The sequence below is a fragment of the Rhamphochromis sp. 'chilingali' genome (assembly GCF_963969265.1).
Source record: "Rhamphochromis sp. 'chilingali' genome assembly, chromosome: 21".
Taxonomy (NCBI): Eukaryota; Metazoa; Chordata; class Actinopteri; order Cichliformes; family Cichlidae; genus Rhamphochromis; species Rhamphochromis sp. 'chilingali'.
This window is the reverse complement of record NC_137949.1, coordinates 28,366,563-28,390,205: the sequence shown is the minus strand read 5'-3', so window position 1 is coordinate 28,390,205 and position 23,643 is coordinate 28,366,563. Positions and strand designations below refer to the sequence as shown.

General features: G+C 40.2%; 1 protein-coding gene across 2 annotated transcripts in view; it reads right to left on the bottom strand.

Moving 5' to 3' along the window:
- Window positions 1-656: 656 nt before the first annotated feature.
- The window catches only part of bahd1 (bromo adjacent homology domain containing 1), a 35,184-nt gene continuing 12,197 nt past the window's right edge, over window positions 657-23,643 (bottom strand). For both annotated transcript variants that reach the window (XM_080870487.1, XM_080870488.1), the window contains exons 2-7: window positions 14,890-16,647; window positions 9,438-9,847; window positions 8,970-9,129; window positions 8,766-8,845; window positions 5,785-5,876; window positions 657-5,672 (exon numbers count right to left, since the gene is read on the bottom strand). In XM_080870487.1, coding sequence (XP_080726613.1) covers window positions 5,480-5,672; window positions 5,785-5,876; window positions 8,766-8,845; window positions 8,970-9,129; window positions 9,438-9,847; window positions 14,890-16,516 — 2,562 coding nt within the window. In that variant the 5' untranslated portion in view covers window positions 16,517-16,647 and the 3' untranslated portion in view covers window positions 657-5,479. The remainder of the gene's footprint in view (window positions 5,673-5,784; window positions 5,877-8,765; window positions 8,846-8,969; window positions 9,130-9,437; window positions 9,848-14,889; window positions 16,648-23,643) is intronic.

Genomic DNA, 23,643 nt, shown 5'->3' with positions numbered 1-23,643 from the left:
CTCACACATGCTTGCTGTTACAGATGCAAATCACTTACCTGCTCATGCCATTTAAAATCTCAGAACCAAGTTTAGCTGTGCCAGAGGCATCATGCATATTCATCACAAGCCTAATTATCGAAGTTAGATGACTGATATCTCCTCATTGCTCCTTTCGAGATGCTGCCTCTCGTCTTTTCCATCATGATCTATGCAGCACAACAGACAAAATGGCTTGTATCCAGTTCAGTTGAAAAAGGGGATTGAATGAAACAAAAAGCACAAACAAAAGAGAAAGATTTGAGGCTAAATTATTTTTATGCATGGTAAAAAATATTTTACTTGTGATTTCCAATCAAATCAAATCAAATATGCAATAAAAACTGATGTAAAGAAAAAAAAAAGACTGAAAGAGACGAGATCAGCCATGATTATGTAGGTTTGTGTGTTTACCTTTTTCCACATATGCATGTTACACATTAATATTTATCTCTGAAACCTTTTAGTAAGTCTGTGCTTTGATTATTGCAATGACTTTTTAATTTATTGAAAAACAAATCAGATATTTAAAAAAAAAAATTGTCCAAGTGGGCCACCATGTGGGCAAGAAGCATTACTGCATCCATAATAACATATGTGTAGGTAATAAAAACTCAGAAGCTTGTTCAAACTCATATATTATTTATTACAATTAAATATTTTTCTTATATTACAGGTCCATTTGAAACCATACAAATAATCTGTGCTGTGATTAATATTTCCAAGATATTTCCAAAAAAAAAAGCCATGCAAAGAAACAAACAAATTCACATAAGAAGTACACCTGGGAATGAAGTTCAATTCATGGTTTAATCCCCTGCCCTCTTTTAGTCTTAGTCTTTTTGGTGAAAGCATTTCTTTGTGGTGATTCAAGCTCAATACCAAGAACTGTGTCATCTGATGAAAAGTGAAAGGCATTTGAAAGGTACGCAAAAACTACAGTGACTATTTGTACTTTTCTTTGTGGAAAATTCTTGGAATACATGTAATACAGGATAATGGGAACAGGCACAGAGGACCAATTAAGACACAAGCATCACACATCTTGATTAAACATAATTAGTTTGCTGAGTGATTCCTAAGGCCATAAAATGTGCGTGGTGTGGTTTTCTAATTCTGGATTTAAGTTGTTGAACCAAATCAAACCAAATATTTTCACCTGATTCAAGTTGGCTATACTTCATACACCATCAAGCAATATTCAGGATTTTTTTTTAAACGTTTGTTGAATAAAGACATGATAATATTTAAGTCATCGGGACATATTAAAATAGCATGGAATAGTTTTAAATTCAGATGAATTGAAATAAACAGAAATAAATGAATATGAGACATCTATTTAAATTATTTCTGAATTCAAACAAACAAAAAATGTCTATGCCACTTACAGAGGATAAGGAGCAAAGGAGATGTAGGCGGGATGTGAGCATTTTAAAGTGATACCCCACCTAAAATTTTGACTATCAAATACTACTGTGCTTGTAGGTCAGGTGTAACACCTCCTTCATGTAGATCAGCAGCTGTAGTCAGCTCATATGTCCTTGTGTTATCGTGTTGAGTGTGAGTATGTTTGTCTGAATGTCTTTTTATCTGTATTTATGGAACTTATTAAACATACACTGAGAGGTTTATTATGATAACGTGGTTTAGGGAAGCTTCTCTGGACATTTTGACACAGTTTATTCACCATGATGACTTGCATCAATTAATGTTTATAAGAAATGACACAAATCAAGCTAACTATTATGTTTTTCAGGAAGGCTTAAACTACCAAGTTAAAGCAGTGAGGAGGGAGCCAAGCGGTTTAGCAGGACAAAGTCACAACAACCTCTTGATATGAGTATAAAACGTGGCTTTTTTCTTTTTCTTATTGTAGCAAAAATCATGAAAAGTCCCCAAATGAAATTTTGTGTCATTATATGAAACAGTAGCTGAGATGAGATTCCACTTTCTGTCAGAAAAGCAGTTTGAGAAATTGAAAATCCATCTGGTAAATCTTTTGATATTCGGTCTGAAGATTGACAATTTTGGTTAGGATTGCAAAGAATTTGTACCTGGGAAAAATTCCAGTAAAGTGGTTAGCTTTGGGACTTGCAAGAGAAAGAAGAATTTATTTATTAGAATGCTTCCAATGATCAATGGGCAAGTTTTTTTTTAATGTTTCCTTCAAATGGGGTCCCAAATCCACATACTGATCTTTGCATGGATAAATCAAAGTTATGGTAAGATATCCTGCTTGGCTTTTCATAAAGACCATAAATCTAAAAAAACAAACAAACAAACAAACAAACAAAAACAGGTATATATAATATAATGCACAAATAGTCAATAATGGGCTGTGATATGAAAAGAATAAAACAATCAGTGACACCAATCAATGTGCCAAATTTTGCATTGCTGCTTGGCCCCAGGTGATTGACATTTTGTGAACAAAGCTTTCTTGTGGAGAGTTACCAAAAAACAAACAAACAAACAAACAAAAAAAAAAAAACAGTATGCAAGCTTGTTTATGCCACTTAAAAATATATGTTTTTGGCTATCCATAAGTAAAAAAAAAAAGTGGATTATTATCTCAAAGTTTTGACCTAACTTCAAGTTTGAAGGTGTTTTTTTATAAGTATTTTGAGTTATTTTCTGATATTTTTTGAATTAATAAATTAAAATGTTAAGATTCTTAACTTGAATTGAATTGAATGGCATAATAACCCCAAATTGTGACTTATGGATGGCAAAAAAACCCATTTTTTTTTCCTCAATGGCAGAATGCTCTAAGGTCTGCATGTAAGAAATGAATCCGTAACCAGCTGGTTAGCTTAGCTTAGCCTAGCATAAAACCAAAAACAACACAAAATTTGCTAACAAGAAATTTGTTATAACACTTTGATTTATACAGACTAAACAAATTACATACATAATGTTACCTATTATGCTCACAGATGATAAGGGTGCATCTGGCTTTCTACCGCCCGCTCCCACTTCCAAGCGTTATAGATCGCTAAGCTAACTAGCTTCTGCTTTATATTTAAAGTACTGATATGAAAGAATTGTCAGTATTGTCATACCACACTCTGTAAAAAGTTAGTTTCTCCAAAAAAAGAAAAAAAAAATCCTCATCTACTCTCAACTAGTTAAGTAGTTTGATACCAAACATCACTCTCAATAAAAATTTTGATTAAGATGGACTTTCAGGTCACATAAGATCACAGGTAACACTGAAATACATGTCAAGCATCTAGGAATCAAGATCAGCGCACTTACTAGCTTCATAACTCCAGACTGTGATCAATACACGTTACTAAATAAAAGGCTGGGAATGTTCTATAAGGCAGCAAAGATCCAGGGCACAGGCTAATGGTAAGTTAAAATCAGTGAAGCAATCGGCATTTAAAGATGAAGAGGCAAAGCTTCACCATCTCAGGGGAAATGAAAAGGAGGATGACAGGAAGCTGGAAAAGGCCAGGGTACATTTTGGTCCTGCAAGGTTTAGCATCTCTGGTCACATGTTAGCGCATGTCCTTCAAACCGCATCTGAGATCCTTCCAAATACTCCATATGTGTCCTCAAATCTGCCTATTGCCTACTTCAGTGTCTCAAAGCAAAATTGCACGAGCTTGTATTGGGTAAGCGAGCTGAAACACAGAAATACTGCTGCAAAGACTCTCACACTTATACAGTGCAGCTACGGAGAGACATCGTCAGCCTCCTTTCTAATCAGGAATGCAAGCCACTCATCTAAAACTCTTTAAAATGATCTTTTGAAAATAAATTATATATTTTCTCAGTACAGACATAAATACATATCTTTTCTCAAACATAGGAACGAATCATCATCACAGATCTAAATGCTACACTGACTACATTATTCACCAGCTCATCAGTGAAGAAACAAGAATATACGTGACTAACTGATGCCATCTGCCACTAACAGACACCCATCCAGATATTTAAATGCAAATATACAGTACGCTGACACCGGAGTCAAATCACACCTCTGGTAAACAGCTTTGAAAAAGTTAAATATTCCTCGGCATTGGCATAACAAAAATCCCCTTTAATGCTCGGCTGATCCTCGCAATGTGAAAGCAAGCAAACTAAACTCTCGCTGTCTTTTAGCGGTTAGCATGCCCGTGTCTTCACTACAGATACAGATACGGAATAAAACCTGCATCTCTCTCAAAACTTAAGTAGAGAAGAAGCCAAAAAACCTTTAATTGCTCACTCTTGTTATACTTTTTCACTGCTAATTAGATTCAATCAAACCGTTTGACTGAGAATGTCTTTCATGGCTATCTTTGGGGCGCGCTGCAAAGCTCTCCAAAATCAATCACCATTAGACAAAAATGTCAATTTCAATATTTGGGAAACTTCCTCACATGCTTGCTTGCTGAGATTTGGATGAGAACACTCTCTGTATACGTTGTAAGCACACAGCTGGAGCCAGCAGCTAATTAAGCTTAGCACAATCGCTCCAAAAAGATATGTATGCAGATATTCGTAGTCTGCTTGTAGCCCACGTTCTATCAACCAATCATGTTTGAGCATGCTTCGACTGCATGCATTTAGAGGGGGAAAAATAGGGATTGCTGATTTACTGAAACACACCTAGCTTCTTTAAAACTGATCTGTAGTCGCATGCAGTCGATAAACCTCTGACAGAACAGGTGTTCTTGCCCTTGACAGCTGCTAATTACATATATAGTATCCGACCATTGCCCCGAGAGTCAGACTTAGACTTTATGCTAAGCTATACTAACCAGCTGCTGGTGATTATTTCATTTTGATTAAACAGACATGAAACTGATTCCTTCTTATTTATCACAAGCAAGCACATTTCCCAGACTATCACTATTTCTCAGAACAGCATGAACACAGCTGCATTACAGTAAGATTTCTATATGCCGTGTCAGTAGAAAACGCCATGTTTTCACTATCAAATGGACTCAGTGCAGCTCAAAGCAGCAGAAATAAACTGAGTGAAAAAAAGATGTGATTAAGTCTTCAGCTGCACCATCCGGTGTGGCACAATATGCCACATATTTTCATTATCTATGGCATATCAAGATACTTTGTGTTATCTGTTGTCTGTCAGGCAGATAGTAGCATTATTCACATGAAACATCGAGTTCTCGGCAATCTAATCAAATTTCACATTTCTAAGAGCTACAGTAGCTTTTTCTACAGCAGAGTACGTTCCAGGTTCTTCACACAGCTGCTACAACACCAGAGAGCCATGTATGATAAAAGAAAAAGATTTACACTGCCATAGCAACTCTTATATATTACGTCAAACCATTAGTTTACTTAATAAATGCGTGACATGTAAGCATGAATGAGAGACTGAAAAGAAAATAAGCTGTCAAGCCGTCGTCCGAAACTCCAGTTCCTCTCTCACGGAGGCAGCCAGTGAGAATCTGTGGCAGATGAAACCGGGGTGTAATGTGATGTCATGCCTCGTCAGATACTACTGCAGGTTCTTGAGGAGGCGTCCGTAGCGGAAGTCGTAGACGTGTCGACAGAAAAACACCAGCTCTGGGTCAGTGTCATCGGGCACACAGTGGTGGGTGGGCATGGCGTTTCCAACAACAGGGGGCACTACAAGGGAGGCGGCGCTGTCGCTGACGCCTTCTCTACGGCGTTTTACCAAGGCACAAAATCTGGACAGGAAACAAACACAACATGAGAAACTAACCTCAAAAACACCCCTAATGGCTCAAAACTACCTGAAATTAAGAACACGACAGAAAGTAAAAATGCTTTCCTGCTTACCGACAATACTGTGCCAATGTTAGGACATAGCATTTGTCCTCAATACAGGCCACACTGTTCACATCCTGGTGACGGGATGCAAAGACCTCATTCTAGAGAAAGACACTCGGGTTAGATCCATACAAAAAAGCCCAAACAAACAAACCCCATCATGATATCCTCTTACATGTAGAAAGAAAAAGAAAAAAGTAGCGGGTGGGACTTTAAAAACTAAATCTCTCTTCTAAATTTTAAACAATCCCTCCTGCCTCACCCTCACTTCCAGATTTGCAGAGAAAGATGCTTTACGTCATCCTCTGTGACAAAGCCGTGTTCCCGTTCTCACACTGCTGCTCTGATGTGTTTGTTGTCTGTCAGCGCACGCTGAGAGTCGACAGACTTCATGTGGTTTAATGTTTCTAGACAGTGAATTGAACTCGTTCCTCTGGGAGATTACTGACATCAGGACGTGAACACAATAGAGACGCGTTCCGTCCGCGAGCGTACAGTGCTGTGCAAAAGTGTTAAGCCACCTTTCATTTCTTTATCTTTTGCTTCTAAGGAGTCAGATTTATCTTCAGCAAAGGTTTTCCAGGCTTTAGCAAGGTCTTCCAAAGTTTTTCTTTGTACATCAGCTGCTTTTTCACTTGACCATTTACAGAGGAATTTTTTGTTGTTGTTGTTTGATGAGTTACTTAACACTGCAATAAAAAGACTTCTAACTCAAGAGATACACCATTGTTGTGTTTACACATAACAGAAAGTTAACAAAGACCCGCTTTAAATGTTATCTTCAGTCACTTTGTTACTATCTGCTTATTGCAAAAACATATAATTTGTTCCAATTTTCTTAGTTGAAGATTTGAAAAAAGCCAAGAATAACCTACACTGACAGGTATAAAAATAGTACTTCTGCACCAACAAGGTGATTTCCAAAGAGCTATTAGCCAAAAACTTGATGTGCCTCTGCTCGGTGCAGTGCAATGTGTCCTTAAAAAAATCTGAGTAAATTGCACAATGGGAGGACAAAGGAAAAAGTGGTAGGAGGTGAACAGTCTCTGAAAGTCCTTAAGAAAAAGGAAAAAAGCAAGGACCTGACCCAGGACCTCAGAGATTAATCTGGCCCCATAGTTGCTTTACTGTTCACTGAAGCCTCATCAGAAATAGTCTCAGGGGAACGGTGGCTGTCAAGAAGCCAGTCTTAAGAAGGGGAAACAGAAGGAAAAGGCCAAAAGAGAAAAGAGCCATCTGTAACGGAACAAAAGGCAGCAAACATACAAAAAAGAGCTTTGAATGTTCTTCAAGACGCCTGGAGAACTATTCCTAAAGACCGCTTAAAGAAATGACAGGAAAGCTTGGATAAGAGAGTTCCAAATATTGACTTTAAAGCTTGTTAAAATTATCCAAACTATATTTTTTCCTTATATGTTGTATTTCCATGTAAGTTTGCATAAGAAATCTTTGCAGTGATAAATAATTTCATAGCAAAATTTTACAAAAAATAGTGATGATTTAAGACTTTTGCACTGTACTGTACAACTGTGCATTCATTGCTTTGATACAATGGTTATTCTTATTCTGTAACACAGTTCAAGGTGTCCCAATACAAAGAAATATGCTTAATGTCCTTGGGCAAGACAATGAGCCAATGAGAGTGAAGGTGAACACCTTACACTGGTATTTGAGTGAGAAACAGCTTACAGCCTGCTATAAATACACTGCTGAATTTTTCCTAAAACACCGTTCACTGTACTTTGTAAGCAGCTGGTGGTTTAACAGAAGTAGACAGCATACTTTTTGGGAACAATCTGCAGCCCTGGATTAATACACATTTAGTGCATTTTTTAAATATTAAATCAGCAGGATTTAAAATAAACTACATCATCAGGTTTTGGATAATTAGAGAAGCATTTTAGCGTGTTCCCTTTCTTTCTGTGTTTTAAAGTTTACATAACATGTGTTGTTGACAATAGAAAACACATTTAACACTATAATAAGAGTCATTATATTCATTAATAGTATCTAAAATCTCTTCTGGTTTAGAAAGCCAGCACGAAGCACACATTACAGCCATTAGTTAAGCATGGATTAAAATTTTTTCCCCTTTTTTTAAAATCACAGCACTCAACCTGCTTGTTGTGAGAGTGTGGAAACCCACAATAATATGTGTCAGTCAAACACCTGGATCCACCTTGAACCGTGCCGTAACCTTAACCGCGCCAACACTAATTTTACAATTCCATTTGATCCAGCTACTAGAACTGCATCAAAGAGGCGAGTAAAAATTACATGGAAATTATGCAGTTTAAATAATTATGCAGATTATTATGGATCATGCAGTAGGCAGGATTTTCCAAACTTCCTCGCAGTGCACTACAAAGCAAGGCCGTTTAAAGTTACATGACCTCGAATTATATATCGCTGTAGCTTCTGAGTAGAGTGTGTTTCACCAAACAGTAAAATGTGGACCTAAAGTCAAGTTTCCCCTAAAATACTTTGTTATAGAGGCAGCGGATTGGCCTCTGGTGCAATTTCAGCAGCGCTGAATGATCATAGCAGCATTAAAAGGATATTATATGAGCACTTAAGGTATCAGAGAGTCTCTTTGATCCTCTTGTTCTCCCATCTTAATAGACATTTGGGCTACTTTATAGCTTTGTTAGGCCATAGGAGGACTTGAGCCTTTCAGTGTATGTCTCAGAGAAGGAGAGATATGCAGATAAAGGAGACACGAAGGTAGTAATCAGAGCCTGGCATATTGCACATAGTGTTTCTGTGAGTTATTTAACTCCTCCCGCCAGAACCGGTGATGCTTTCTATTAAACGTACGTGAACTGGCTCGACCTGTGCATCACTAATAGCCATGATTACAGGCGCTGAATATGCTGCAGTTGACACAAGCTATATTTTAGATTTGCTGGTCTATAATTACCCCTGACAGTTATTAGAAAGCCGTGGTTAAAAAAAAAAAGCATTTCAGAAACACACGTCAGCCTTCTCACCTCACAATGTACGCTGGGGTTGCGTCCTCCCTGTGTGTGTTCTGGACGGTAGTACCAAAGCAAACTCATCATCAGCTCTCCTGAAGGAAAGAAAAAAAGTAAAACATAGCACGTCTTTAACTTCACTTCTCAAACCAGTTATTACCACATAAATGCGTCTTCTCGTGTGGTCTGAGTAAATGCTGCGTACAGCGAGCATACTACCTGACTCTGGCTCTTCCCACAGAGCTGAGACCTTAGCCACGTAAGGCAGAGACTTTTTTCTAGGTCCAGATTTCAGCAGAACAGTGTCTCTGACTCTAATCAGCTCCCCGTCCCTGTGGACTCCCTCAAAGCACTTCCTCAGCACCAAAGTGTCCTCTCCCTGGGAACACAGCAGCAGGAAATACTGACTCCTCTAGCAGTCAGAAACTGATAAGCTTTGAGAGGCTGTGGAGTAAAAAGCTGCAGGATGTGATTTGTATTGAATGGCTTCTGCGCCTTGGTTGTCGGGGTTGCTGGATAAAATGTAGTAAAAAATAGTGAATAAGCCCTGATCCAACAGTGAAACAGGTGTTATGAATCACCCCCCATACTCTCTCAGGACACTTCAGTAAAATTACATCAGCTCTAATTAAAAGTGGTGCCATTGTGGCTGTGTCAAAAAGCACCAAAATGACTTTCTCTACATACCACAGAGAAAACCTCCTTCTCAAAGGACAGGCCAAATGGCCTCCAGCCGTTGGTGGATTTTTGGCGGCCATTCTTCGGCTGCTTGGCAACCGTTTGCCCTCCGTCACTGGCACAGCTGAGCTTCTGTTTCTTGTTTCTGTTGAGAGGGCAGACAGCCGAGCTGATGCTGCCGGTGCTGCGCGCGCCAGACCTTGACCCGCTGGGCTGCTTGGCACTCTGTGGACACTCCTTTGCCACCTTCAGCGGAGGCTGCGGTTGGCTGGGGTCAGACAGCGGAGTCTGGATGTGGGGCACTGATTGGCCGGCTGGAGGCACAGTGGGAACGGGGCAGCCAGTAAGGATTCGAGGGCTGGGACAAATGGGGATAGAGGAGGGGCTGTGGTGGTCATTGATGGTTGCTGGGTAGTCATCTGAGGAAAGAACAGAAAAGGTACGATAATGTGAAATGAATACAGAGTACTGAAACGAGCCCTGCATGCAGATTTCAGAGCAATAACAGCTATTGAATCGCAGCCAAGACACACAGTTTATTCTTCGCCATTTGTTTTCATGCTACGCCCTCTTTCACGTGGCTGATGAACATCTGCAGGAAACATCACGCAACCAAGCTTCAGCTGCAACATAAGCAGAGTTTCTGCTTGGCTGGAATGGCAAAAATTTTCTTTAGCTATTTTACTTCAACCTAATCTAGTTTATTTTGTTTATTTGTCACATTGCGAGATGGTAGCCCTACTTTTCTGATGGCGCCGTAACTGATCATTTCACTGTAAGTATGCTGTACCTTTTGGGGTGCGTGCTGTATTATGGAGTGACTTAACCTTGTCTAACTTCCAGGTACTTTACAGGTATTTCATGGGAAAGGAGACACCAAGGACACTTATTCCTTTACACTCACTCTGAAAGATGTTTGAACAGTGATTGTGAAAAAAAAGAAAATAAATTAAGTTAGATTTCGGTCCATCATGATGAGGTCACAGGCAAATTTTTGACAGTATTTTTTTTTTCTCTTATAAATTGCTGAGGGGGAGCAGTTCTCATTTAGATCAAATAAAATAACAGCTGAATAAGAGAACATCAATCGTGCACATCAACATGATGAATATTGAAAAAGGATCCCAAAAGGCAAGCTTAATCCACTCCATAATACGGCCAACGCCTTGAAAAACACAGTGTACTTATGACCTAAGACACTACCTAAAACTATTTACACTGTACTGAAATTTACTTGCAGTATAATTATTTCTTTGTTTCCTATAAAATCCTGAATTGTTATCCCCTCATTCAAGTGTACCTACCTTTAAGTATTTGTAGATAAATATAATTACATTATCATTTCAAATAAAACCCACAGAAATTCCATTTGATTACCGGGAATTGCGCCCTTAATTGCGAGCCGTATCATAAGGTGTTACCTAGAACTTTGAACTCTGATACGAGAGGCACAACAAATACTTCGTTTCTTAATATTTATGCTGAAGTAGCAAAAAAACCAAACAGGCAGAGCCTCAATTAAGATCAATTATAGTCTTTACCATGCACACAAACTAGACGTTTCTCCTACAGTGGCACTAAAAAACAAGACAAGCATTCTGCTGTGTGAGAGGGGGGTTGTGCACACTCCCATGACACAGCTGCAGTGGTGACATTAAGGTGAAGTGATGATCAATGAACCCATTTCACAGCAGATTTGTGCACTTGTCATAGCAGGAAATATTCTTAACAGTGGCTCAGCTGCAGTCCCTGTCCCAGGCAGGAAGCCACAGCTGAGGATTAGATTACCAGGATCCTTCAAGCTCGCTCACCTAAATAGAATCCAGTCATTTTTAATGTTGTCAATTACACCTGTGCTTTTCCTGCTATGGCAAGTCAAAATCTCTGCTGACCGACCTATTTGTTGGCTTTCTGAATCTGAACCTCATCTGCTGCATTCATCGAATCCCTGAGAGTACATTAACACTTTTTTTTTGCTGTCCTAATAATTCTACCCAGTAAAATTTCAGACAAAGATTGCCTGATCCTGCTTGCCTGAGTTTTTACTGGAAAGTCCATCATTTTGTTCCATTCAGATTAAACTACTACTCATATATACTGTTTTTGTGATCCAACTAGTATTCTACACGTTTTACGTTATTGTGAAATACAACTGTATACCAATCAGTAATTGTCACAAGCTGTCCTCTGCAATCTGATGAGTTTTATTGTGTGCTCAAGAATGGGACTTTACAAAGACTGCTTGAATTTATTTATCATATTTTCACCAGCCAATAAAAAGATTTAACGTTGTGTCCAGAGATGGGCAGTAACTTTTTTCAGCTAACGAGTAAAGTAAGGGATTACTATTGCAAAAACTATTACCGTTACTTTCCCGTATGAACGCTGCGTTACTGCGTTACTAAAACCGTGAATTTTTGCGAAAATGTCTCATGACAGTGACGTAAGCGAGTGCGACGTTCGTGACAACAGCTGTGTGCAGATCAACAATGGATTATATATGGATTGTGGGAGAGAGTATGAGCGTGCAGCGTTTAAAGCGTGGAAGTACTGACCTTACTTTGAGTTTGATTCCATAAAAAGTGACAAAAACATTAGTGTCCATCGTGCGTGGGAAGAAAACTTATTTTTACAGCGAAAAAAAACCCTAAACTTCCAAGCAAGCACCGAGTGCGCAACAACGTAATGGGAAACTCACAGAGAAACTCGCGGATTCTTCAACTGACCGCGGCACACCTGCACCAGGGTAAACCTCCGCCTACCGCAATCCTGCTTTACAGGTGAAAATAGAGCAACAGGACCGCTGAGTCTTTGACTTTATTTATTTTCTGCTGTGTTTCACTTGCATCTATTTGAAAGACTATGGAAGCCCGTTTCCGCCACTAAAAAAAAAAAAAAAAAAGCTAGTATCCATAACTCGAAATTTCGAGTTATTTTCTCGAAATTTCGAGTTATTATCTCGAAATTTCGAGAAATATAACTCGAAATTTCGAGTTACTTTTCTCAAAATTTCGAGTTAGCTCTGCCAATCAAAAATATACGTGAATGAGGTCGCTTTCTTGTTACCCGGAAGCATATGGCGCAGGACCGCGCACTCAAAAACGGATCCCAACAAATTAAAGTATGTTTGCTGATAGTAACACCATGTGATTCAGCTAATAACACAGGGATTTCATCATTTGTGAAGCCAGGCTGAAAACACTCAGCAATCTGTGCATTCACGACTGGATGTAATACCGGTAGCTTAGCTGTAGCATTTGTAGCTGAGGGCTTCAGCTTCCGGGTAACATGGAAATGACGTCATTCACGTAGATTACTGATTGGCAGCGCTAACTCGAAATTTCGAGTTGCTTTTCTCAAAATTTTGAGTTAATATGTCGAAATTTCGAGATAATAACTCGAAATTTCGAGGAAATAACTCGAAATTTCGAGGAAATAACTCGAAATTTTGAGTTATGGATCCTTTTTTTTTTTTGTGGCGGAAACAGGCTTCCATAGAAAGACTGAGTGTAAACACAAAAAATATTTTATTTTATGTGCTGGAATGTGCAGAAAATAGGTTTAAATATTAAACAAATTTCTTCCAGTCAGAGAATGTTGCATATAATTACATTTTTGCTTGATGCATAAAGTTAAAAGATTAAAACTAATAAAACAAGTTTTAAAAAGAGACTTTTCCATTTGATTACATTTTGTATGATGGATTATGCAGAACAAGTAGAATTGGGCTGAAAGATCTATCGCTTTATCACCTATTCAGGTTGTAAATCCTGTTTTTAAAAAGTAACTAAGTAACTAAGTAATTAATTACTTTTGAAAATAAGTAATCAGTAAAGTAACGGGATTACTTTTTTGGGGAAGTAATCAGTAATTAGTTACTGATTACTTTTTTCAAGTAACTTGACCAACACTGGTTGTGTCCCAAATTACTAATCCTGATTCATTTTTTATAGTAAGAAGGTAAAATTTTCAGACGTTCAAACATCCAACCAGCCCTTTTTCTTGCACTTACATACATTTATGTCTGTATTATTTATAATAGTGATAAGACATCTGTATTTTTCATGCATTATGTGATGAACAGCAGGTCCTCCTGCACATTTGCTGAGACTCTGAATCATGAGGTATTGCCATCTTTTCTTAAAAACTGATGCTTGGGTGAATGAGCACTTCGAGACGTGCATTTCCTCCATCCTTGCACTTCTTCCTCATTTCCTTCCTCGCATCCCCCGCTGGGCGAAGCCGAGATTCGAGGAAGAGACGAGTGAGGGAAGCGAGAGGGCCCATTAGCCAAATGAAATGCAGCTTAAGCTGTACACACCTCGAAAGATGCCACAAAATGAGCAAGAGAGCGAGGAAGCTGTCAATAAAACCGGAGGTGTATACACCCAAACAGTAATGAGGTCTGTTCAGGCAGAAAAGTGGCAACACCTGTGTGGGTGGACCACAGACCTCTTTGACAGCATACTTGTCACAACAGGAAAAGCACAAGTGTACTAATGACATTAACAATGGGTCTGTGCTATTTAGGTCTCCTAGTAAGCCATGACAGTATGACACAAACACACCCCACACACAATACCAGCAGCCAGTAAGTAAGCAGCCAAATGAAATTCAGCCATTATTTATTCTATTATGTACGTCTGTTCTTTTCCAAGTTAACATTTCCACTGAGATTAAACTTGGTTCTCTAGCAGATAAAAGCGTAAGTCCTCACAGACAGCGTGACCTGGTTGTGACTGCTAGAGACCAAAGAGTGGCAGAGAGAGAGTGCGTGTGTGAAACTAGTGTTATTTTGAGATCGCATTCAGGTGTTTCTAACCATACCCCCACATATTCAGACACTGTTTAACCCCAGCGTGCTTTCCTGTTCAGGCTCACATCGCTCACTTTGAACACAGAAACTCACAGCAGACACTCGAGCCCGTACAGCTCAATTGTATTCAGCCGCACAGGCCTCGTGTTCACCGTCCAATGACTTTTATTCAAACGGAGACAAAAGGGGTCTTGCCCTTTATCTGATTTTTTTTTTTTCCAACTTCCCACTCAAGTGACATGCCAAAGTGGGAGAATATAAATGGCTCATATAATAGCTATTCTCAGCACATTGTACTCCTTTGGCAGCTGGATGAGCGGGGCTCTGCATGCAAAATAATATGCCCATACTGTGCTGATGAACATTTAATACTTCTTCAAAACGCTTACTTAGATAAAAGGAGCCCGTCACAGAAATACGACTCCACTTGTGAAAACAGCTGTTTTAATGTCATTTATGAATCTTGAGGGCACTTTCTGAAGCCTAAAAGAAATCTGATCTCAGTTTGTATTTGGAAACAGAATACTGATGCAAACTTTGACAGGAAAATGTAATTTTGGTTGCACAAATGCCATAAGTAACTCATTAACTTGGAATTTCTACTAAATGAATTCTTGCAAATTAAACCGTGTGATCTCCGCTTACCTCTTTTTACGCTGTGGTTACATTTGATGCAGTCTGTGGGGCCAGAGGAGCACGCTCCTCTGTTAATTGCTGGAATCACACTGGTATAAGCAGAGTAGCCGTTGATCCTGCAGGGCTCTCCGTAGCACGGTTTCACTGAGGTGCAGCAGTACACTGGATGGCTAATCCCTGAGGGTTGGGGACCCGTGCTGGGGAGCAGCTTCGGCCTCTTGCTGCCGCTTGGGCATAAAGCGAGGGGTGATATGGTGGAGGCGGAGTTGTCCGGGTGGCTGAAATGGACGTAGTAGCCTGGGAAACAGGTGTACGTGTGCGGGCTGATGGTTATGGCCGCCGGGTGGCCGACAGAATGGTGGTGGTGATGGTGGTGGTGATGATGATGGTGGTGGTGGAACACCTCAGACAGTGAGCCGTCCTCTGGTTCCTTGAAGGTTTTGTCATCCAGGAAGAGGGCTAGCCTGTGAAAGTACTCGACACATCTCTCCTGGGAGCAGCAGTAACAGGAAGACACCTCCGTCTCCACCTGCTCCTCTTTGATTGTTTTTAAGGAGAATCCCAGAGAAGAGCCACAGTGGAGAGGATGCTTGACACACTCCTGCCCCCCTGTGGCACCCTTCCACTCCGGATCCAAAGTCTCCGTCTTACACAAACTGCAGCATTCCTGGATGGCGGGGCTCACCTGGGAATGGACTGGATCTTCTGTGCCCTGTTTTCTGTGCTTTAGTTGCCCCTCATGTTTGGGATGTGTTCTTCGTTTGGTGTGTGTTGTTCCTTTGCACACAGGCTTACCACTCATTCCATCCTGAGTCGTAGCTGCAGCTTCACTTCTACTCCCTGGCTTGGACTCCACCTTCCTTTGCCGTTTGGCCCCATATGGGGCACTGGTGAGTTTGAGCAGCGTTGCAGCGGTGAGGCCTGCTTGACGCCGAGGTGTCGGTGCAAGCAAACTCAACCAGTCGATGTTCTGAGCCTCAGCTGTGGAACGCTTTTGTTTTTTCGGTCTCTCTTTTTGGACTGCTTTCCCTTCCAAAGAACCTTTTTTGGTTTTCTGATCTCCGTGTTCAGTTTTAGTGAGCTCTTTTGCTGGCTCTTCGTTGGATGGCTGACATTTCTTTGCGTTATTCGCCATGAGTGAGTCGCCTTTGTAGAGCAGCAAGCTGTTGACAGCCTCAGCGTTAAGCGAAGCCATTCTCCTTCTGCGGGGCTCAAACATAGCTGAGGGCATCATGAGTAAGGCGTCAAATTGGTTGTTTTTTGGTTCCAGTGCTTGCTGATTGGCGACAGAGGTTTTCTTGAGTCTATGTTTGGTCCCTCTTTGGATGGAGTGTTGCTTCTTTTTAACTTTTACACTCCTTTTCTTCCCAGCTTTTAGTGCATTCTTCTCTTTACCAGCAGCTGCTTTCTCCTCCAGACGGGTGAGCAACACGCAACAGTCCAACGCATCTCCATCACTCACGGCTAGTTTCTTCTTTTTATTTCGGTGCAAGTCTTTCTTGTCCCTCTTTTTCTTCCTCTTCAGCTCAATCACCCCCCCTCTCCCTTTCTTCACACCATCCTGCTTTTCCTTACTTCCCCTCTCCTTCTTGGGCTTTCCGCATTTCGCCGTCTGGCACCGCTGAGCTTTCACCATATTCTCAGCGTCTGGGAGCAGATTCACTAAACTGTCTTCATCCACGGGTTTCTGATTGGTGGAGGGTTTCAGCTCAGACTGGGCTTTCAGTGGATATCATCATGGATCATCATCTGGGTCCATATGGCTCTCTGAGAAGACACAGATCAGACATTCAACATTAAAGCTTAAGCCACACACAGATGTTACTCATGCAGAACCTGAAAGTGACTTAATGTAACAGACAGGATCTTCTGATGCATTATGTAGCAACCAGTTTTACTCCGTTTGCTGTCAATTTTCCACATCCACAGAGAATAGGAGCACTTAGGAAACCCCTCTCCTTAACATGCAAATACGCTTCATGCTCAAGACAGAGGATCAGACACCAAAAGCACATCACACGCTGCACGCACATTATGCATTCAGACTGCTCTCCCTTTTTCTTTTAGATGCATTTTAGATTTAATTTTTCTCCTTTTACACTATCTTGATCACAACACGCTGATAACCACAACATTAAGACCACTAAAATTAAGTATCATTAATTAATACACTGTTAAGCTGAGAAACTTTGGGTCTAGCCATTCATGTGAATCTTACTTTGACACCTACCGCCTACCTAAACCTGTTCTTGATTGTTAACTTATTGTTCCAGAGCAACAGGTGTGCTGTTGCCATCACACCTGTAGTATGGGAACAACACACCTCGACAGCAGTGGTTTTCCTCTGGCTGAACAATGCGGCCAGCCCCCCCACAAAAAACAGGAACACAACAAAAATGCTGCAAAAGCGGTCACTGTGGTATCTGTGACATGATCATGACAATAGTGAGAAAGGGCACACAGCCAACTCTTCACATAAAATGCTCATATAGATAAATCAGAGTCCTTTGTAGTAAATGCACACATACTTACTTAGTGCCTTTTAAATTTTTTTACTCTCACACAGCATTTTATTCTATGCCTGGCGTACATCCATCCATCCATGGAGTTCAGTTCCTTGGCCAAAGCACAGATTGCAATGAGGACTGGAGCCTCCTGGAATTGAACTGTAGATCTTCTGATCAGTAGATGACCTGCTTTGCCTCCTGAGCTGGCACTTTAACGTTTAGGTTTAATATTGAGAAGGGCTGAATTTTGACCTAACCCACCATCTTGTCCTAAATAAGATGCACAAAAAGGACAAGAGGTGGTTGTAGCTCAGGAGGTAGAGCAGATCATCTACAAATCGGAAGGTTTGTGGTTTGATCCCTGGCTGCTCCTGCCTGCATGCCAAATATCCTTGGGCAAGATCCGAACCCTAAGCTGCTCCCTGATGCATCCATCACAATGTGAATGTTACACAGAAAACACATAAGCATTGAAAAAGAACTGTTTGTATAAATGAGGGAGGAAGTGTAAAGTGTTTTGAGAACTCGGTTAACATAGAAATGCCCTGTTTAAAAACCAGTCCATTTGCCAAACTGACCCAAATTTCCTTTTTTTTTAAAAAAACAAAACAAAACAGGAAGTGAAACTCTTGCCATTTACATTTACAGGAGTATCCTGGGCCAAGATAGGCAGCATTAGCCTAGCATGTTATATGGCAGGAGAAACCAGAGCGCCTGTAGAAAACCTGCAGAAGCACAGGAAGAAAAAAAAAAACTCCACACATAAGTGTTTGTCCTGGTTTGAACCCAGGATCCTGTTGCTGTTAGGCAAGCACTGTGGCTAACCTCTGAGCCGCAGTGCAGTAAAAGCCGTTTTTGCTTAACCTAAACAAGCAGCAAGCTGTGCAAAACACAAAGCTCACAAATATGATTTGAACTGCGGTCTCTTGGCAGACAAACCAGTGCCTTCTTCTTCCACTGCCTCCCCCTCCAGCATTCTGATCTGATCTGGACTGTTTAAAGGAAGGCCGTTATCTCTCTGGATCCAATACTGCTGTGGCTGTTGTGTTCAGGCACCAGTGCTAAAGGGCACCTTGTTCGTATCACTGTGGCCCCACTGCATCTAACTGAATGGCAGCATTTGATGCCCTGGGATGAGAATGCACTGGATGCTCCCAGAGGACCCGTGTGTCCATGCCCTGATGGGTCTGAGCTGTTTTAGCCGCACGAGGGAGGCTTGCACAATATTCCACAAGTTCTTTTAATGTTGTAGCTGATCAGTGTATGTTTAGTTTAATGTGCTGTAGCTTCCACGTTTCGGTTTTTATTTTGATTCGAGTTTTAAAAGAGAACTGTTGGCTTTTGATCCTTCGTATTAAAAGACCATTTTGCCTTGAAGTCACATTGAAGCAGATTAATGACTCAAGCAAGTCACTGAGAGCCTGTTGGGTTGCAAGCACCCACTCACTGCTAAGACACAGAAGCCAAAAACCAGAAAAAGGTGAGGCATTTGAGTGATGCATTTAATATTTGATACGATGGATGCTCAGACACTCGCTTCTCATATTCTCATTTATAGTGTCAACGACACAACAAACTCTTTCAATTCACTGTAAGATATGAAATTAAGCAATGATTGTCTGACACTTAGAGGCACAAAACAAACAGTACCACGAACAAATGACTCATGAATCGATCCCGATTCTACAAAAAAAAGAAAAGAAAGGGAAAAAAACTGGTGGCAGAAACACTTGTCACACAATAGCCTCTTCAGTTTCCATGTCAACAGGCTGATACCAAAGCAGCTCCAGCAACTTTAGAACAAACGATGCATAACAAGACTTACGGCCCTCCGTAACTCACGGCTTTCTGCTCCCTCAACGGGAAAAAACACCTCACTTAGGAAAAGCCTTTAGATATCCTGATGACTCAACTCCGGCGACCTTTATGTAATGACACTCGTGTGTGCAGCAGAAGGAGATGGATCGTGCTTCTTGCTGCAGCCGTGGAACACAATTATGCTACTTGACCTCCAAGGAGTAAGTCAACATGGGTCCTTTTATTATAAGTGACTCTCCAGTGAGAAAATCCCTGAGCTTTCACAAACATACACAAATGATCAAGTTCTGAGCACGCTTCTTATTAATAGATTCAGTGTAAGTGTATGATATGAGTTAAGAGGCTAACGATACTACATTTCAATCACTATATTTCAGCCAATCATGGAAGCCTATTTCATTTACACACTAGTAAAGGTCTGTTCAGTATTTAATGTGAGTCTAAAAAACTCTTCACTTCAAAACACTGCTAGGTTTCAGATTTAGGGTATATACATATAAATAGAGTAAATGTGGCATAAGTTGTTTTTTACGATCTTAGGCACAGACATATGGGCAAAAGAAATAAAGGAAAATGACAAAAAATGTGCACAATTACTTTTAATGTTGAAGGAACTACTCATGTCATACACAACTACAAATCCCAGATTCCACAGCGACTTCGCAACTTCCTTTCTTCTTCTCAAATGTAATGCTTTGAATTTTTACTGTAGTATTTATATGGTTATTAACAGTGTTGTATGTTAATAGTTATTTAAATAAATTATTTTGTACTGTGCATGTATAATTATTCACACCTCAAATGTCTTAACATTAGTGGGTCGAAACATTTTCACAGGTCATTTAAATTAAGGGTTGTAGGTAGAGTAGTTCTTTACATGAACAAATGTATTCTTGTTAAAAAAGGTTAATATCATGTAGACTGATGGTTTCTATCCGGTCGTTAAGTCTGACGTCACTAGCCGTGTCTGGACCTAAACTCCGCTGCAGGTCCATATATCAAACGATCACTATGGCATTACTGAGAGTTGAAAAACTGTCTAAAGTCTTTCATCTTTAATAAAATGATCAGCGTTCTGCTCTACCAGGTGTAACAATTGAGTTTAACATCCAGGCATCCATGAAAACGGAATTTATGACATTTAATGGAGTTAGAAGTTAGCAGGGAGTTAGCTCGCTAGCTTCTATCTAAATACAATATAGCATGTCCTGACTGCGGGGTTTTGGAAACAAATTAAAACGTACAGCTCTGCTATCACTTCCAGCATAAATGAAGACAGAAAACTAAACAGCAGTGACGTTTGTAGGGTTACTGAAGTTGGGCTAGCTGGTATATAATGATGTGCTACGTGACCGCTAGCGACACAGCTATGTTAGCATAATATAAACAAGCTAACTTTTTTTCCACTCGATAAAAGTTAACGTGAGTGTTCTCGGTGGTCAGGAACAAATGTAATCGCATGGCAGGATGCTGTAAAAGGACCAAACTTCAGCCAGAGAACAACTGAGATAATGCAGCCACAATACGAGGTTAGTCATTCATATACTGCTGCGTGGGCTGGGCTGTAGCTACATCCTAAGGTTTTAAAAACTGAGCTTAAATAAATGATTAGCAGTAATAAAAGCCGAGGGAGGTCAACAGTGATCACTGACTGTTTTAGGAGCTTTTTGAGATCAAATAGAAGAAAATACATAACATTAAACATGTTAACAACACAAAAGCCATATTAAACGCAGACTACTTTAGACCCGGAAGTAGGATTCGTCACGTCATCACTTAACGACCGGATAGGAGCACATGCCATCGTTTAACAATGTCTTGGGTCGCAGTAAGTCTGCTTTAGATGGTTAAAACATTATGGCTCATCATCAAACTCTCTATGGAGAATATGAGTGGGATTTTTACGTCCAGAATGCCCCTGTTGAGACATTAATAATAATTTGAAATATGCATATTATCTCATTTACTTTAATGAAAAAAAAAATCCTATAAATCACCAGAAAAAACAAAAAACCTTTCACCCTTTGAACACCGAGCAACAACCGCCTGCCATCTTTCTAAAGGTTACGATTGACAACAACTGATTGGAGCTGATGGTATTGTGAGACGCTCTTACAAGCCCACAGTAAGTGATGTTTATTATCTGTACTCATGTTGGCTTTCTATAAATCAAAGCGCATCACATCATGCTGTAATCTTTTTTGCCCGTTGTCCTGTTTTTAAAGTGAACCACTTAGGAGTTCCAACAGGGCTTTAATGGCTGCGATGGGGGCATTCAAGGAGAGTGTATGCGTGTGTGCGCCGGAGAGGGTTATGAGAAACAAAACAAGGATCTCATACACTGCACACTATGAGCTGTCTCTTTGAAATTCACCTTTAATTATGGATTTAAATTTTTTAAATTTTACAATTAGGCAGCGCAAGTCTAAAAAAAAAAAACTACATATAGGGCTGTGCCGTATAACATCGTCCACGACATTGTGATATTGCTGTTATAGCAACGCCACACGTTCTTAGTGCGCATAATAATGAGACAAACCCGGGCATGCACCTAAAAAAGGCGAGCTACTTTAGCAACCTCCAACAAAGCACGATGCTTTGCAAAATAAACAAGAACACTGTTCCTGCCGAAGGTGGAAACAACAAACTAGTTTTCCACTCGAGGCTGAAAACATCGTCAACTATAACCGGGCTACAAAGGAGTAGATACTAGCAGCTGGTGATGTGCAACCCAAAAGTAAACAAATGACTCAAACCAAGCATCGCCGGCTGCTAGTTGCACTCCATATGGCAGGAAGAGCAAACGGTGGATGGAAATTACTGATGTGGTTACACGGTGGAAAATCAGTGCTTTAAGCAGCTGGTTAAAAAGTTAAGGTTAACTTAATATACTAAAGTTTTAAGCAGTTATTCTATATTTTTACTTAAAAATTCCAGGCAAAAGCTAGCTGGGACACTTTTGTGCTTACATTTGACTTCTGCCATGTCACTGGATATACTGCTGTGCCACTACTATCACACTATACTGCTGATGCTGCTTCTGCTGGCACCTTGTTTCAGTAGATTCACACTTTGATTTAGAAGGTGTGCCATCAGTGACAGCAGCTCACTGGAAAAAAAGGAAAATCCCCCTATTTACTTACACTGACTGCAAGCATCACTGAAATGTAGCTTGCTATTTTTTCTATGTCATGAGAAATATCATTGCACATCATCTTGAAATATTTTAATATCATTTTAAGGCTGTATTGCCCACAATAAATGGTGTAAAATAATATTTTAAAAAACCATAAGGCACTCTAGTATTTACACGAGTTGACCTTATCAGCAAGTGTGCAACAAAGTGCATTTTTTTACTATGTCAGCTTGCTCTCAGGTCCCACTTAATGAAAGGTTGATTAAACCAAAACCTTGTGTAGCTCCTTTTGGAGTTCTTTAATTATAGTGTGAATAGTTTTATTCTGCTTTTCCAGTCATTTTCCCCCCGTCTGCTAATATAAAATATGTGCAAGACTTTCTGCGCTAAAACCTGAGTACAATTTTTTATAAGCCACAGTGCATTAAAATGAATAACGACACGGAACATACTCGGGCTTAACCAGGCGAACCACTGTAAACCCACTTAGATCCGGAGCGGACAACTCCGCCCGGACGTTTTTGAAACCATCTCATAGCTCGGTCTTACGGCCCTTATTGGCGGATGAGTCGGTGAACCGTGAAATGCAATCCATGAGGGAGAAATTTAATTTTCAGATAACAAGAGGACAGAGGGAGCCTCACATTGAGTTTCTGTCTGTGGATATCAAATCAAGTTACTTCATTTGAATAAGACAAGCGTGCACAGTGGAAGGACAGGAGCTCATTGAAGAGCATCATCGTTTCCCCTGGCTAAAGCATCGCCACGCTGACCACAACAAAGAACGCGGCCTTTCAGCAGAGGGAATTAATGCCAGAGTATTACGGTCACTTTTCTTTCGTGCTGTTGCGAAAATCTAACTAAAACACGTTGCCAGTTTAGATGAGCTTTGCTCACACCGCCTTATGCACAGCAGCAATGCCAGTAGGCTGCATAAAGCCACCCACACACACATACACACACAGTTTGAAAATATTAACATTTGTATTACGACTCTTTGAGGGAACATTAAACATAAGTCTTGAAAATCCCTGTTAGCAACAGTTTATGTTTTTTTTCTAACATCCCCCGTGTCCATATAACCCATTCACAGAGAACACTGAGTCTTAATATACAGTGAAGGATGTTTAAACCCTGTTTATCTTTATTTTACACAGGAAACCTTTTTCTCCACTATCTGACTTTAAGACAACAGTAGACATGCCGAGTACAAATCTCTGTGACTAAATCTGTTTACTTTGAAAGGTCAAGGATTTAACAGATGAATCCAAAGAGGTCAAAGGCCATCGAGTGACTAAAGGC